The following is an 18926-nucleotide window of genomic DNA, read 5'->3' on the forward strand; positions in this document are numbered from 1 at the left end:
CAAACACACACTTAAATGGAAGAGGGTAAGGAAAACCACTAGACCAATCAGGTATGACCTAAATCAAATCCCTTACAATAATACAGTGGAAGTGACAAATAGAGTCAAGGGATTAGATCTAATAGACTGCCTGAAGAACTATGGATGGAGTTTTGTAACATTATACAGGAGGTGGTCATCAAAACCATCCTGAAGAAAAAGAAATGCAAAAGGACAAATGGTTGTCTGAGGAGGCCTTACAAATAGCTGAGAAAAGAAGAAAAGCAAAAGGCAAAGGAGAAAAGAAAAGATATAACCATATGAATGTAGAGTTCCAAAGAATAGCAAGAAGAGATTAAAAAAACAAAAATGTTCCTAAGTGATTAATGCAAAGAAACAGAGGAAAACAATAGAATGGGAAAGACTAGAGATCTCTTCAAGAAAATTAGGGATACCAAAGGAATATTTCATCCAAAGATGGGCACAATAAAGGACAGAAATGGTATGGACCTAACAGAAAAAGAAGTGATTAAGAACAAGGGGCAAGAATATACAGAAAGTGAAGTCACTCAGTCATGTCCGACTCTTTGCGACCCCATGGACTGTAGCCTATCAGGCTCCTCCATCCATGGGATTTTCCAGGCAAGAGTGCTGGAGTGGATTGCCATTTCCTCCTCCAAGGAATCTTCCCAACCCAGGAATCGAACCCAGGTCTCCCACATTGCAGGCAGATGCTTTACCGTCTGAGCCACAATACACAGGAGAACTATACAAAATAGATCACACCACGATGGTGTGATCACTCACCTAGAGCCAGACATCCTGAAGGGCGAAATCAAGTGGGCCTTAGGAAGCATCACTAAGAACAAAGCTAATGGAGGTGATGGATTTACAGTTGAGCTGTTTCAAATCCTAAAAGATGATGCTGTGAAAGTGCTGCACTCAATATGCCAGCACACTGGGAAAACTCAGGAGTGGCCAAAGGACTGGAAAAGGCCAGCTTTCATTTCAATCCCAAAGAAAGGCAGTGTCAAAGAATGTTTAAACTACCGCACAACTACAATCATTTCACATGCTAGCAAAGTAATGCTCAAAATTCTCCAAGCTAGGTTTCAACAGTATGTGAACTGAGAACTTTCAGATGTTCAAGCTGGATTTAGAAAAGGCAGAGGAACCAGAAATCAAATTGCCAACATCCAGTGGATCATTTAAAAAGCAAGAGAATTCCAGAAAAACATCTAGTTCTGTTTCACTGACTACACTAAAGCCTTTGACTATGTGGATCACAACCAAGTATGGAAAATTCTTCAACAGACGGGAATACCAGGCCACCTTAACTGCCTACTGAGAAAGCTGTACGCAGGTCAAGGAGCAACAGTTATTACCAGACATGGAACAATGGACTGGTTCAAAATTGTGAAAGGAATACATCAAGGCTATATAGTGTCACCCTGCTTATTTAACTTCTATGCATAGTACATCATGCAAAATGCTGGGCTGGATGAAGCACAAGCTGGAATCAAGATTGCCAGAACAAATATCAATAACCTCAGATATGCAGATGACACTATTCTATGGCATAAAGTGAAGAAGAACTAAAAAGCCTCTTGAAGAAAGTGAAAGAAGAGAGTGAAAATGCTGGCTTAAAACTGAGCATTAAAAAACTAAGATCATAGCATCCAGTTCAATCACTTCATAGCAAATAGATGGGTAAAATCACTGCAGATGGTGACAGCAGCCATGAAATTAAAAGACGCTTGCTCCTTGAAGAAAAGCTATGACAAATCTAGACAATGTACTAAAAAGCAGAGACATCACTTTGCCAACAAAGGTCCTTATAGTCAAAGCTATGGTTTTTCAAGCAGTTACGTACAGGTGTGAGAGCTAAACAATAAGGAAGGCTGAGTATCAAAGAACTGATGCTTTTGAACTGTGGCTGGAGTCTTAGAGAAAATTCTTGAGAGTCCCTTTGACTGCAAGGAATTCCAAAGGAAATCAATCCTAAATATTCACTGGAAGGACTGATGCTGAAGCTGAAGCTCCAATACTTTGGCCACCTGATATGAAGAACTGACTCGCTGGAAAAGACCCTGATGCTGTACAAGATTGAAGACAGGAGGAGGAGGGGACAACAAAGGATGAGATGGTTGGATGGCATCATCGACTCGATGGACATGAGTTTCAGCAAGCCCTGGGAGATGGTAAAGGACAGGGAAGTCTGGCATGCTGTAGTCCATGGTGTCATAAAGAGCTGGACAAAACTGAACAACTACTATCCTACATAAAACGTCCAGCTTTTGATAAAAATTGCAAAGCATACCAAAAGGCCATGTAAAGCATATTTGCAAGCGACAAGCAATCATGAGAAACCTACTTAGACAGGATACTAAAATTGACAGGGAATTTAAATGCCTATGATCAAAATATTAAAGGCTTTAATGGGAAAAATGGACAACATATAAGATCACATGAAAATATATTTGGGAGGGTTAAAAAGGGAGAGATTTAGAAGAGGCTATGTTAGAAATTTAAAAAAAAATACAGTAACAGATGAAGAATATCTTCAACAAGCTTATCAGTAAAATTGACACAAGGAAAGAATCAATGAACTTGGAGACAGGTCTAGAGAAACTACTCAAATTAAAACATATAGGGAAAAAAAAGAAAAAAGACAGGGCATTAAAGATGTGTAGAACACCAAACCACACTATTTAATATATGCAACACAGAAGGAGAAGAGAGGAAAGAAAAGAGCAGGAAACATAATATCCAAGAATTTTCAACACCAACTAAAGAGAGCTGGTGGTTGCACAACACTGTGAATACAGCATATACCATCAACTATATACTTTCTGTTAGACGAATTTAGTCTCAAAAAGAAAAAAGAATCTTCAAAGTCACAGATCTAAGAACATCAAGCTGGATTACAAACACTACACACACACACACACACACACACACACACACACACACCCTTGGGTAGATCATCGTCAAACTGGTGAAAAACAAAAAGAAAACCTTGAGAGCCATAGGAGAGGAAAAAGATATTACATACAAGGAACGACTATAAAAATAGCAATGGACTTCTCTCCAGAGACCAAGCAAACTAGAAGATAACAAACAGCATGGCATCTTTAAAAAGGTAGAGGGTAAGGGAAAAAAAAACTTTCAGTCCAGAATTCCATACCCACTGAAAGAATCTTTCAAAGCTGGAGACAAAACAAAGACTTTCTCAGACTAAAAAAACTTACGACAATGTACAGCCAGCAAACCCACACTACAAGAAATAAAGGAAGTAGTTCAGGCAGAAGTATGATACCAGACAAAAACTTAAACATACAGAAAGAAATAAAACAAATCCAATTAAAATTTAATTATTTTTCTTTATATTTTATTGCTCTAAAAGATAATTATCTGAAGAAAAATAGTAGCAACATATTATGTGTTATAGCATATGCAAAACTAAAATATATGAGAAAGTGAAAGTCACTCAGTCATGTCCGACTCTTGTGACCCCCATGGACTAAACAGTCCATGGAATTCTCCAGGTCAGACTACTGGAGTGGGTAGCCTTTCCCTCCTCCAGGGGCTCTTCCCAACCCAGGGATCAAACCCAGGTCTTTCACATTGCAGGCAGGCCACAAGGGAAGCCCAAAAATATATGAGAACAACAGTACAAAAAATAGGTGAGAAGAATTGGAAATACAGTGGTATAGGACCATCACACTACATATGAAGCAATATCTTATTATTTAAATGTAGATTTTGGTGACCTGTATTTTAAAACCTAGAACAACTACTGAAAAACAATTTCAGAAGAGAGATTACAATAAATCAACAGAAGAGAAAAAACTAGTGGTCAAAAGTTTAGTGAAAAACAAGATATTTGTATTGTCTCAATGTATCTCCTCGCAAGATACTGACTAATTACAAAGGTGAAGAAACCTAGGAGACATCATCTTAACCAAGTGTCAAAGTTAACACCATCAATAATAAGACACATTAACATCATGTACCTCCTGTTGCACTGAGAAAGGCACAAAATTACATCTGTGGTATTCTTGCCAAGAATGTATAAGCTCAGTCTATCATGAGAAACATCATACAGATCTAAACTTAAGAATATATTGCATGATATCTGAAATGTCATGGTCTCCAAAAGTGTCATGGTCATGAACAAAAGATTACAGACTAGAAAGGCCTAGAAAGACAAGAAAACTAAATGCATTGTGGAATTTAGATCAAATACTGAACCCAAAAAAAGTACATTAAGAGAGTATCTAGTGATATTCAAATAAAGGCTGTTGTTCAGTTAATAGTACTGCATCAACAGTATAACAGCACCAAAATAGAGTACTATATCAATTGCGTTTATGCAAGATGTTAGAAGTCTGATGAAGGGTATAAAAAACACTGCACTATTCTGCATCTCTTCTGTAAGTCCTTAGCATTTTCAGATGTTCTCATGCCCTACACACGTTGGTATACATGCCCCAGAGTTATAGAAACTCATTCATAATGAAATCATTTAGTTTCTAAGTCATGTCCCACGCTTTTGCAACCCCATGGACTGTGACCGCCAGGCTCCTCTGACCATGTGATTTCATAGGCAAGAATATTGGAATGGGTTGCCATTTCCTTCTCCAGGGGAACTTCCCAATTCAGGGATCGAACCTGTGACTAACTAACACAGAGCATAGTCAGTCTTAGAGTACCTTAATATCTGAGGAACTATGAAATTATGTTTATCACTGTTTACTATGGAGAGAGTTTAAGCTTGGCTATGATTTTTTTTAAACCATACAAGTCTGTGTTTGAGAGAAATCTACCCACAAGAGAAAGAAGCATTAAATAAGGACCCCAAAAAATATAATTAAAAAGTTACTAAAATATCAAGTTAAACAAAACCTAAACCAAACAACAAAAGCCAAAAATAGATTATTAAAAGAGAGTGAAATTGTTGAGAGGAGATCTTAAGCATTCTCACCTCAAAAAAAAAAATGTTTAATAAGAAAAATCAGTAAGAGCGAATGAAGAAAATGAGAACCACAGAATACATAGAAAGGAACTATACATGTTTTTTATGTGAATATTGTAAGCACAATTTTACTTAAAGACAGAAATACAACTAAACTTTTTAAGAAACTATACTTCCATTAAGTACCAATTTATTTAAAAATTGTCAGTATAAATACAAAGTTCTAAAGATAGGAATTTAAAATACCATATTACTTTTTCCTTCCAAGCACACACTGATTTATGTCAGCTAATCCTTGAAACCAGCAGAAAGAACAGCAAGTCATCACATTTACAGGTGTAACCACTAAACCACTTATTTTGTTGTAATGATATTTTGTTTAAACCACTTCCAGTAATAGAAATAAATATAATATCAAGGCAATCAGTTGCAAATAAACCCATTTTTCAAATGACGTTAACTTGTAAGTTAGCAAACTTTGTAAAATATCAAGATCAAACTACATCTAATTGAATTGAACAACTTTAAAAACAAACCCATGTACATTTTTATTTTCTTTTAAATGTTCAAGTCATAGCCTTTGGCTTAATTTCATAGCAGTAAGGGGACTCCTTACTACATGTTCCATTTGAAGAGTATACCTGTGCTCTAAATCATTGGTTAGATAAATAGTACTGCTGCTGCTAAGTCGCTTCAGTCGTGTCCGACTCTGTGCAACCCCATAGACGGCAGCCCACAAGGCTCCCCCGTCCCTAGGATTCTCCAGGCAAGAACACTGGAGTGGGTTGCCATTTCCTTCTCCAATGCAGGAAAGTGAAAAGTGAAAGTGACGTTGCTCAGTCATGTCCGACTCTTAGTGACCCCATGGACTGCAGCCTATCAGCTCCTCCGTCCATGGGATTTTCCAGGCAAGAGTACTGGAGTGAAGTGCCATTGCCTTCTAGAAATCAATAAATATTAAGCCACATTTCCAAATTGCACTTAACAATGGGCATATCATTTCCTGCTGGGAGATTAACATATCGCATTCTCACCAAGTCTTAAACCCTGGGAACTTTTATCATTCATCAGTTCAGTTCAGTTCAGTTCAGTCGCTCAGTCGTGGCTCAGTCGTGTCCGACTCTTTGTGACCCCATGAATCGCAGCATGCCAGGCCTCCCTGTCCATCACCATCTCCCGGAGTTCACTCAGACTCACGTCCATCAAGGCCTTGATGCCATCCAGCCATCTCATCCTCGGTCGTCCCCTTCTCCTCCTGCCTCCAATCCCTCCCAGCATCAGAGTCTTTTCCAATGAGTCAACACTTCGCATGAGGTGGCCGAAGTACTGGAGCTTCAGCTTTAGCATCATTCCTTCCAAAGAAATCCCAGGGTTGACCTCCTTCAGAATGGACTGGTTGGATCTCCTTGCAGTCCAAGGGACTCTCAAGAGTCTTCTCCAACAGCACAGTTCAAAAGCATCAATTCTTCAATGGGTTTTATAAAAGAGGAGATGTCTGGCTTATGTAAATTACATTCAAAGGGAAAGTAAACATATGAAGCAAAAGCCAATAAAGAGATAAGCAGAAAGTTAACTTGCAGTCTGGGGTAAAATGTGGACCTCAAACAGTTTTGATTTAATAATGCGAACCATTAACTGTAAGTTTTGTAAACTGAGAATTTCATGTTCGTAAAAACTCAAGTTTTCCTTTGAAAGGCAGAAAACAATTCTTTCATACCCACTTAATTAAACATTACTTAGAAGTGATCTTTTATCACACAGAACTGTGAAAACTTCAGATAGGTTGCATTAGAGCTTCCTTTACAGTAGAATGGTACAACCAGAAATAAATAGGAGAGAAAAAATTATTTTTGAGATGCCAAGAAAAAAACTTGCAAAGAAAAGGATTTATTTGTGAATAGTATTTCTCAAAAAGCCACAATAGGTAAAAACCATCTAAATTTTATTTGTGAGATAATGAAATCAGTCCAATGTATTCCTTATGTAACTGGGCCTCCCTCTTTCCCTCTTTCCTCAAATCTTATGTTTGCCAGATAAGGAAGACTGACAGCAATAAGAATCACAAGTCTGAATAGCAAAGACTTTTCCAATATCCAAATAATGAAAATGGAAAACAGACTTAAAACAAGTATGTTAACAATAATATCAGTCAAATATTTTAGTAAGCAACTACCATGTGCTAAAACAAAATTAATAAGAAACCTATTTCCTTTCCTCCAGAGTATTAGAACCTATTTGAAATCAGAGCATAAACATATTTAAATTACCATTATGTAACTATAGCAAAAGCTCTTTCATTTGACAACATGAAATAAGCTGTGAGTGACAGAAAGAAAAGTATAGGAGTTCAGAAAAGATTAACACACTACAGAAAATCTAGTAACCTTAAAACTACAATATTAAAGCTTTTAAAATTTTAAAGGGGAAACCCAAGTTCAAAACCACAGTTTTACCCCTTATTAGCTAAGTGAGCATGAACAATTTACTTAAAGCACTGGGCCTCAGTTTCTCATCTATAAAATAAAGATAGTATCTACCTACCCACCTTAAAGATAATATCTACCTGCTGAGAAGATTAAATGAAATAATGTAGGTACATCACCTGACACGATACCTAGCACAAAGCAGACCCTCAATAAAAGGAGAGAAGGTAGAGGTGGGTGGATGATGGTCAAATTACAAAGTGAGAAACTGAAAACTTCTGTAGAATTTTAAAGGGCTTATAGTCCCATAAAACAAGGGAAACAAAGAAGGCTACAGCAAAGGAGGAGAAACTGATATGACGAGGTATTCCTTCACAGTAAAATCTCTTCTGTCACAGCAAAGATCTGTACAAATATAAGCCAGTGTCTAATGGCCATTGATGAAGCCCAGCACTCAATGCTTGGCTGCTTTCTGACGATGACAGAGACTCATTATATCACTGGTTAGACTAGTTCATTCATAAAACTGCAGGTGTTCATAACACTGTATAAAGTAGCAAAGCAATGCACATTCGAGGAACTCTATAGCCACATATTGAGTAACGTAGAAGAAGAAATTGTTCTATCGCATTTCAGGATAATTATTAAAACACATTTCTTCAAAAGTGAAAATTGGTGGAATGGAAATGTCTCAAAGCACCTCAATGAATCTCAAAATGAGACAGATTATGTGCATAATTTTCCTTGGGTTTTGACTCTTTAGATTTACTGTCTTTACTATAAACTTCCATTAACACAAAATTATTTTTGAAGATTAGAAATTCAGTAATGATCCAAAACTGGACACGCTGATTTGTTTCACTTTTGCCGTAAGTTGGGACATGTAGTTAAAGATAAATACAAGCACTCTGAATAGAGTCTTTCTTCAACAAAGCAGCTATGTCAGCACAGGCAGCAAATTAGAGCAGAAACTGAGTGCAAAGTTCAAAAATTATTTCCAAAGAGCATGGAGTACTTAAAATGTAGTACAGCTAGGTTAATGTTTACTTGTACTTTATTTCACTTAGCATTGGGTTATTAAGTATACGTCAAATAGCTTCCCCTGGATCTCCTAGAGCTCAGTGGAAATATTAATTTTTTGAAGGAGTTTCATATGTATAGACCTTCCATGAAATAACTAGCACAGCATCTTGTCCATCATCTATGTCATAAAGCTGTTAAAAGGATTAATCAAAATAATACGCACAAGTGTTTCAAACTTATAAAGTTCCATTAAAATATTTACTTGTACTATAATTCATAATTGACTGTTTTTATAGAATATTAGAAATCAAGACATAAATAGACTCTTCATAAATATTTAATGTTTCAGAGATCTTGAATATAAATTAGTCCAAATTCCTTAATTTTTTTTTTTTTAAATTTTAAAATCTTTAATTCTTACATGCGTTCCCAAACATGACCCCCCCTCCCACCTCCCTCCCCACAACTTCTCTCTGGGTCATCCCCATGCACCAGCCCCAAGCATGCTGCACCCTACGTCAGACATGGACTGGCGATTCAATTCTTACATGATAGTATACATGTTAGAATTCCCATTCTCCCAAATCACCCCACCCTCTCCCTCTCCCTCTGAGTCCAAAAGTCCGTTATACACATCTGTGTCTTTTTTCCTGACTTGCATACAGGGTCGTCATTGCCATCTTCCTAAATTCCATATATATGTGTTAGTATACTGTATTGGTGTTTTTCTTTCTGGCTTACTTCACTCTGTATAATTGGCTCCAGTTTCATCCATCTCATCAGAACTGATTCAAATGAATTCTTTTTAACGGCTGAGTAATACTCCATTGTGTATATGTACCACAGCTTTCTTATCCATTCATCTGCTGATGGACATCTAGGTTGTTTCCATGTCCTGGCTATTATAAACAGTGCTGCAATGAACATTGGGGTACATGTGTCTCTTTCAATTCTGGTTTCCTCGGTGTGTATGCACAAATTCCTTAATTTTATATGACATTCAGAGAGAAGTAACTTGGCCTAGGCCATACTGAATAAAATTGTAACAAGAAGTTTGAAAGTCAGGGCCCTTGATTCAAGATGAATGCAACAGGTTTACCATGATAGTTAGCTGCCTCGTATTTTGATTACTCAAAATAAACACAAGCTGCACAGACTACTATTCTTCATTGGCCCAAAATCTTCTATACTGAAAACAGAATATGAGCAGTGGGTCAATAGTGGAGCACAGATTTATAATTTATAATATACAGTGATCATGCAGCATGTTTCCACGTAAGAAGGCAATCCTTTGGTAAAATATTCTAATTCATTGCTAATAATTCTTCCTTTCTGGATGTACATTGAAAATACTTGTCTGCAAAGAAGGAATCACTGCAATGACATTAATCTTAACTAAAAATGCAGGACAACGTGAAAAATGTAAGTCTGAGGTAGACAGAGATATGGGGAGTAATACTACAGGACTCACATCAAGTAGATCAGTATCTCAAGATGCTTACCAATATTATTAAAGTTGATGTTATTTTGTTTTCAGAATTTAGCATATATAAGCCAACATGCAGTTGCCCCAAAAATAAGCAGTCAATTTAGGGCACTTAAAACATTGGGTTTGGAAGGACTGGTCTGTGGACAGCTATATAATGAAAATAATGTACAGGATCAGAGAAAGTGACTAATAACTAAAGTTGCTAGGACTGGGCTTTCATATAAAGTTCTTTTTTATTTGTATGTATAAATCTATAAAATGGCAACAATATTTGCAATCATTACTTTTTCAGGAAGTTATACCCATTTCTGAGTATAATATGCATGTATAAAGGACCACCTGTCTTATCAATTTCAACACTTCAGACACCATAAACATGTTTTTAAGCATCCATTGTATCGAGCATAAATCTGGGTAAACTGTAAGTATTCAGTACCAAGAGAATGAGTTTTCTGTTACTGGACTTTATAAATTTCATTACAATTCCAGACTGTGATGCCTAACTTACATTCCTTTCTACATCTCTAGTAAAATATGCACAAAAACCCTGGAGATGTCTTACTGATACGTATAGCAAATGTGAAATACAAACATGTCCTAAGGTAAAAACTTAAACTATGTGAACTCTTCCACAAGGCCCATAAAATACAAAGCAGTGATAATCATAATTTAAAAACACAAAATATAATGCACAGACAAGATATATAAAACACCACATAAAAAGTTTCATCATTCTAACGAAAGTTTGAACTAGTAATGGATTATTCAAAATACTTTGTTTTTTAAAAACCACAATGTAAAGTGAGTTCTACATAAAAACAAGGTAAATGAGAACTTTTACAGAGTAAGATAGTTACACAGCATAGCCATCATTTACTGTGAATGAAAGTGGATTATGTGCAAAGAAAAGCCAGCTAAGACAAACATTAAAACAAACAAACAAAAAAAAAAGCCAGTTTAAAACTGTGAAAGATAGCCCAACAAAGGATGTTTGGGCCCAACAAAGAATGAGATTGCATTTCTGCAGAAAGATAGCATCAGTGTTTTTAGCCCAAATGCTATTTTAATATTTTTCCAAATTTTATCTCACAGTTGGAGAATACCTGTATCGTTCAATTATTTAACTACCTGGGAAAATTCTCCTCTTGCAATATTCTAGATTATTGGGTTGAGAAAAAATCCAGATTCAGTAAGAATTTAACCTTCAAAACTAATGAAACAGACCAATATGAAGCAGACAAGGAAAGAATTTATAGTCATTCCCCCAAAACGGTAATTCTTACTTCAAAGACCTGTAGTCCATTACTCCCAATATACAACCTCCCTTTACTCCAGTACCATGCATGAGTGGCTTGGTGAGATTTTTAACCTTAACCAGTAATTTGCACCAGGCTCTCCAAGAGATACTCTAAAACTATAAATACTAAATAAAGCAATGTTCTTGCTATTGCAAAAGAAGTTTCAAGACAAGAAACCTGGTGATATTATTTCAAATAAACTACTGTCCTTTCCCCCTTCCACCACATAGAAATCAGGAATATGTCACGTCTATTATGCTTTGTTAAGAGAATCACAGTGGTGAAAGCATGGTTTTGAAGTCAGACCATACAAATATTTATAAACTTTGACAAGTGCTAAAACATGAAAAAATAAGATAATCCTAAAACAGACAATCCTAAAAATGTATGTAAGTCAGTAGAAATTTAAATTACCGCAACCAATCTGGAAGGTAGTATAATTATCCAAAAGCCTAAAAATATGTATATAATTTGACCCAGAAACTCAAATTATTAATTGAATTTATTCACTGTCTTCCAGGAAAACAGTAGGTTAAATATGCAAGGATGAATGTACAAGAATATCCTTTAATATATATAATTCCAAAATATCACAGAAATTAACTATCTAATAGCATAAGACTGATTGGTCAAATTACTCTGCTATAACAACACCATAAAGCACCAGCCAAACATTAAACATAAGAGAGAATGATGAATGGTCACATTTACTCAAACAGAAAGACATTCATGATAGTCCATTCAGTGAAAAACTCAGACTACAAAACAGAAGTACAAAACTCTAATTTGCATTTTAAAAAAAACATTTAAATCATATGATTAAAATAAAACATTCTGGAATAACATACACAAAAAAATTAAACAATAACTATCTCTAAATGATGGGATAAAATGTGATTATTAATTTATCCTTTATAAATTAATAGTGGTAAATCTATACAAAACACATAGATAATTAACTTCATTATATAAATCTATGTATGGACTTGAACACAGCTGCTATGTATCTAATCTCAGCTCTATTATTACCTTCAGTTTTGACTTTTGAAAATTAACATTTCTTCAAAATTCTAATTTAGACTTCTTTAGGATTTCAAAGGCATTGAGAGATATGTGTCATCCCAACATAACCAACACTGTTCCTATACTACTGTACAAATTATTTTTAGTTTGCTTTGCAACTGTAAATAAAATACAATTTTGTCAATGTGCGATGCTATGCTGGGCCTTGCCTTCTGAGTTACTGCCCAACCCCTCTCCAAAAAAAAAAAAAAACTAAACCATTTCTATAATAAACTGCCTGAAGTTCATAAGGAAAACCACAGCACAATGCCACTTGTTTAATAGCTTTAGAAAAGAGTAATCATCAGTGAGGCCCCCCACCTCCACCCCAAGAGAAGGAGAAACATCAAGTAGATTTATTCAGACCTTCAACAAGTCTGACTTCCCTCTCCTTCTAAACATCTCTACCGCAATACTACAGCGGGAAATGTAGCTTAATATACAGTAAGAGAAGTTTAAAGATAATTGAAATTACCTAAGGTTTCATAATAATTTAGCAATTTAATACTGAACTAAATATGAACTTCATATTAAATATATGACATTCAGATTGTCCTCATTCAGATTACAATTATAGATGGACCACGTATAGATATGCTGAACCACCTATAAGTAATGCCAAAGACATTCCAGAATTCATAAAATTTCATTGTCAAGATAAAGAGTTAGTTGCTCAGTTGTATTCAACTCTTTGCAACCCTATGGACTATAGCCCACCAGGCTCCTCTGTCCAAGGAATTCTCCAGGCAAGAATATTGGAGTGGGTTGCCATTTCCTACTCCAGGGGATCTTCCTGACCCAGGAATCGAACCCCCGTTTCCTGCACTGCAGGCAGATTCTTCACCATCCTAGCCACCAGAGAAGCCCAGATAAAGAAAAAAAGCACTTGAAATAAGTCAGACAGTTAAAGACAAATACTGCATGATTTCACTGATATGTGTAATCCACAAAGAAAACCAAATCATAAAAACAGAGTAAAGTGATAGTTGCTAGGTATGGGTGGAGAATGGGTAAAGGTGGTCAAAAGGTTACAAACTTCCAGTTCTGGGGGTCCAATGTACAGCACGGTAACTATAGTTAACAATACTGTATTATATAGATGAAAGTTGCTAAAAGAGTAATGTGCTAACTAACCTTACTGTAGTAACCAGTTTGCAATATACATGTATATCAAATCATCACAGTGTACACTTTACACTTACACAATGTTGTTTCTCAAGTATATCTCAATAAAGCTGTAAAAAAGAAAAAAGCACTTACCACTAAGTCCCAATTATTTTGTTCAAGCAATGTAATAGCTTCATCAATGTTTTCAATGCCAGTACATGCCTGAAAACAAAGTAAGAATTTTAGATAGAATTTTAAGAATGGAGAGGTTAATTAGCATTGAAAGAAACAAACAGCATAATGTGCAATTTAGGTTTGAACAGGTATGTAAACAAAGCCAAGACACTATATGCCTAACACTTCTAAGCATTTTACACAGACGGTTTGAAAATTGTTCATTACAATATAAGTTAACATTACACTGGAGTAAAAGACAATAAAGTAATAAATATGTTTAAATGCTGATTGGAGCCCAGGATGATCACTACATCTCTATCGGCCCAGGACAACTTCTATTAAGCAGCTTCTGATGAGCAATCATGTGTTAAAAAAATGAACTTTGATCCATATCATACTTCGTACTTTATTCAAAAATTAACTCAAAATAATAACAGACAAAATACTCACTGCAGCCACTGCCAGAACCACAATGCTGAAAGGAAAGCAGCAGCAGCAGCAGTCCTCATTGCCAGAGCAGGAGGAGACTCGAGAGGGCTGAAAGTCCCATCAGACTACCTAGCCTTTGAGGCCCTCCCGTCATGGCAGTGAAAACCCTGGTGACTCCAAGTCAGCTCTTCACGATGATTTCACCATTGCTCAGTCTCCCATCTCCTCCCTGGGCAGGGAGAAGGGTTAAGCCATGTGGTCACAGCTGGTAGGGTGAACAGCCTTGGCTCATGTGGTCACAGCTGGTAGGGTGAACTGCCTTTTCCTGGACCAGGCCATAGGGATCCCTCCAGGCAGGGATCCCTCCAGGCAGGCTTTTACAAAAAGCAGAGAAATCCTCAAAGTCTCACGAGCTGGTCTTATTAAGAATACCTGCCCATCCAAGGATGGACCCCAGGTTATGAAAGACAAGTTTCAACTGCCCTGTCTGCTGACGCTTTGCCAAAGAGGTCCACTGTTCATACGGGGACTGACCTCTTTGTCTTCTACCACCCAGGCATCAGTGGACCTCCTCTGTGAGACTGTGCCTTCTCACAGCCCTCTGTAACCTACCAGCCATACACTTCCCTGTGGTCCTGTGATGGCTAGTGTGGGGCTGTTCCAACAACCAGTCAGTAACTCCCACTTCCATGGCCATCTCCCCCATTTGGGGTCCAAAGTTGTGTTTCATCACTGGTGTGCAGTGTACATACTTCTGATCGAGCCTTCAGAGTCATTTTCAGGATCCCATCTTTGCTCTGTTCTACTACCTCCTGGATCCTCTTCCCCCTAGCCAATGACTGCTGAACAGGAAACTTCTTTGGTGCTGTTTCTTATTCATCTGTCCACCCAGCCTCCAGGGTTGCCCTTAATTCCTGAGAGGCATAGAGCAGTTCCCTTCATCTAGCTGCTTGTTTTTTAAGTTCTTTATATGTCACAACCCCTACACCCAATAGTGTCAGCGGCTCTGTGAAACTGACCAGGTGGTCCAATCCCAGGGCAGGTTTGAATGACTGGTAGTCATAACTCCCTGAAAGGCTATACCTCCGTTTTCAAGTTTCATAGCTTCTGCACCAATAGCATGATCCCCACTACTATGGTCCCTGGTCAATATACTTTGTGAAACTGTGCATCCCCTCATAGCCTTTCTCAGTGTTCACATAATCTTTGTCACTTTCAATAGTATAGTACTCTTTTCTGCCCAACTGAGTGAGGCCATTCATTGTACTGTCTAGACTTTCCCCACCTCCCAACATGGAAAAATTACGAAACTTTACAGAAGACTGCCTTTCTGGTCCTCCCCATTCTTCCAGTGCCAATTTCTTTGGGTCCAACATAGGCCCAAGAGATGTCCTCTAAGTATCAGATGGGCCTGCCCTGTGTCCTCTTCAACTTCCCTGGTGGCTCAGACAGTAAAGCGCCTGCCTACAATGCGGGACACACTTTACCATCTGAGCCACCAGGGAAGTTGAAGAGGACACAGGGTAGGCCCATCTGATACCCAGGTTAGAATCCCTGGGTCGGGAAGATCTCCTAGAGAAGGAAATGGCAACCTACTCCAGCACTCTTGCCTGGAAGATCCCATGGACAGAGAAACCTAGTAGGCTACAGTCCATGGGGTCGCGAAGAGTCGGACACGACTAAGCGTCTTCACTTTCAATTACTTTCTTTCTTTTATGTCCTCTTCAGCCCATTTTACTTAAGATTACATCTCTGTGAGGTCACCAGCCCTTCTGCTTGAATTCTGTGAATCTCCCCCTGGCCTCTTTGGGTAGAACCTAGACAGTACTGCTGGCACCCCACTCCAGTACTCTTGCCTGGAAAATCCCATGGACAGAGGAGCCTGGAAGGGTCACTGAGGGTCGGACACGAGTGAGCGACTTCACTTTCACGCATTGGAGGAGGAAATGGCAACCCACTCCAGTGTTCTTGCCTGGAGAATCCCAGGGACAGGGGAGCCTGGTGGGCTGCCGTCTACGGAGTCACACAGAGTTGGACACGACTGAAGTGACTTAGCAGTAGACAGTACTGTCGCCCATTCCCAACCTTCTTTCCCTACATCCGTGGCACTCGCTGTCTTCCATGAAAATGGCAGTGAACAGATTTAGTTTTGAACCGGCCCTAAGGAAAGAGGTCGGAGTTGTATGGGCAAAAGGGAGGAATAAGAGCCACTGGAGAACTGAGAATGAATCAACTTTTTTTATATTAGTAACAAATACAGTGGAAAATAAACAAATACATACATATCTAAATAAATAAATAAATAACAGATGTAAAGTAAAACCCCAAATTACAAAGCCTCTAAATTTGTGCTGTTGGATATGGTAGCTACTACACACATATGGCTGGTGAGCCCTTGATATGTAATTCAACTGAGTTAAGATGTGTTGTGTTAAATACATACCAGCGTAGGACTTTATAAAGATTAAAATGGAAAGCATCTCATTAATAATTTTTCTAATGAACAAATGTTGAAATATATCATTTAAAGTATATTGGCTTAAAGGCTTCCCTGGTGGCTCTGTGGTAAAGAGTCCACCTGCCAACAGAGGAGACAGGGTTAGATCCCTGGTTGGAGAATATTCCACGTGCTGCAAAGTAGCTAAGCCCACACAACACAACTATTGAATCTGTGCTCTAGAGCCTAGGAACTGCAACTACTGAAGCCCATGAGCCCCAGAGCCTGTGCTCCACAACAACAGAAGCCACTGCAACGAGATGCTCACGCACCTCAATGAGAGAGTAGCTTCTGCTCCCCGTAACTAGAGCAAAGCCCACACAGCAACAAAGACCCAGCACAGCCTAAATAAATAATGAAATTATAAAAAATAATTGGCGTGAATAAAACACATTTAAATTTATTTTACCTGTTTCTTTTTTCTGTTTCTTAATGTGGACACTAAAGAAATTTATTACATATATGATTCATTCTATTTCTAATGCTATTCTAGAAGAAAACATAGAAGGAAATCTTTGTGACATTTAGATACAAATGCAAAAGTACAATCCAAAAAACTGATAAAATGGACTTTATTAAGAACTACCACTCACAAAGACCAAAATAGACATTTCTCCAAAGAAGACACAGAGATGGCCAAGAGGCACATGAGAAGATGTCAAATATCAGTAATTATCAGAGAAATGCAAATCAAAGTGACAATGAAATACCACCTCACACCAGCCAGAAAGGCTATCATCAAAAAATTCACAAACAATAAAGCCTGGAGAGGGTATGGAGAGAAGGGAACCCTTCTATACTGCTGGTGGGAATGTAAATTGGTATAGCCACACAGAGAACAGTATGGAGGTTGCTTAAAAACTAAAAACAGAGCTATCATATGACCCTGCAATCCATTCCTGGGCATATATCCAGAGAAAACCATGATCCGAAAAGATATATACACCCCCATGTTCATTGCAGCACTGATTACAATAGCCAGGACATAGAAGGAACCTACATGTCCACCAATAGGGGAATGGATAAAAGAGATGTGGTACATGTATATAATTCTTTCTCAGCCATTAAAAAGAATGAAACAATGTCATTTGTAGCAACATGGATGGACCTAGAGATTGTCATACTGAGTGAAATAAGTCAGACAGAGAAGGAGAAATATCATATGACATCCTTTATATGTGGAACCTAAAAAGAAATGATACAAATAAACTTACAAAACAGAAAGAGACTCACAGACTTAATGAGAACAAACTTATAGTTGTCAGGGGGAAGGATGAGGGAAAGGATGGTTACAGAGTGTGGGATCAATAGATACACACTGCTATATTTAAAATGAATAAGCAACAAAAACCTACTGTATAACACAGGGAACTTTGCTCAAAGTTATATGGCAGCCTGGATGGGAGGGGATTTGGAAGAGAATGGATACATGGATATGTATGGCTGACCCCTTCACTGTTCACCTAAAACAATCACAATATTGTTAATCAGCTATACTCCAATAACAAGTTGAAAAAAAAAAAAAACTACCACTCATGAGAAAAGGGGATGACAGAGGAATAGATGGTTGGATGGCATCACCAACTCGATGAACATGAGTTTGAGCAAGCTCTGGGAGTTGGTGATGGATGGTCAGGGAAGCCTGGCAAACTGCAGTCCACAGGATCGCAAAGAGTCAGACACAGCTGAGCAACTGAACTGACTGACTGCTCACAAATTCCCTGGCAGTCCAGTGATTAGGACTCAGCACTTTTACTGCTGAGGACCCAGGTTTGATCCCTGATTGGGGAACTGGATTCTGAAAGCCACACAGTGCAGGCAAAAAAAGAATAAAAAACTTTGGGGAAAAAACTACTGCTCTTTGAAAGCCACTGTTAAGAGAATGAAAAGGCAAGCCACACACTGGGAGAAAATCTGCAAAATACATGGAACAGAAGATGAATAACCAGAATATAAGAATTTTCAATCATTAAAATTCAATTTATACAATCTTTAAGTAGCAAAAGATTTTAACAGAAACTTTACTAATGAAACTCTACATGAGAATAAGAACATGAAAAAATATTCAACATCATTAGTCGTTCAGTTCACTTCAGTTCAGTCACTCACTTGTGTTCAACACTTTGCAACCCCATGAATCACAGCACGCCAGACCTCTCTGTCCATCACCAACTCCGGGAGTTCACCCAGACCCACATCTACGAGTCGGTGATGCCATCCAGCCATCTCATCCTCTGTCGTCCCCTTCTCCTCCTGCCCCCAATCCCTCCCAGCATCAGAGTCTTTTCCAATAAGTCAACTCTTCGCTTGAGGTGCCCAAAGTACTGGAGTTTCAGCTTTAGCATCATTCCTTTCAAAGAACGCCCAGGACTGATCTCCTTCAGAATGGACTGGTTGGATCTCATTGCAGTCCAAGGGACTCTCAAGAGTCTTCTCCAACACCACAGTTCAAAAGCATCAATTC

General features: G+C 37.9%; 1 protein-coding gene across 2 annotated transcripts in view; it reads right to left on the bottom strand.

The window, feature by feature from the left end:
* The window catches only part of FAF1 (Fas associated factor 1), a 487841-nt gene that overhangs the window by 436267 nt on the left and 32648 nt on the right, over positions 1-18926 (bottom strand). The window contains exon 2 of one of the 2 annotated variants that reach the window (XM_069590953.1): positions 13513-13581. The exons of the other annotated variant lie outside the window; for it this stretch is intronic. Coding sequence (XP_069447054.1) covers positions 13513-13581 — 69 coding nt within the window. The remainder of the gene's footprint in view (positions 1-13512; positions 13582-18926) is intronic. 2 annotated transcript variants of the gene reach the window in all.

The sequence above is a fragment of the Ovis canadensis genome, chromosome 1, assembly GCF_042477335.2.
Source record: "Ovis canadensis isolate MfBH-ARS-UI-01 breed Bighorn chromosome 1, ARS-UI_OviCan_v2, whole genome shotgun sequence".
In the NCBI taxonomy this organism is placed as follows: Eukaryota; Metazoa; Chordata; class Mammalia; order Artiodactyla; family Bovidae; genus Ovis; species Ovis canadensis.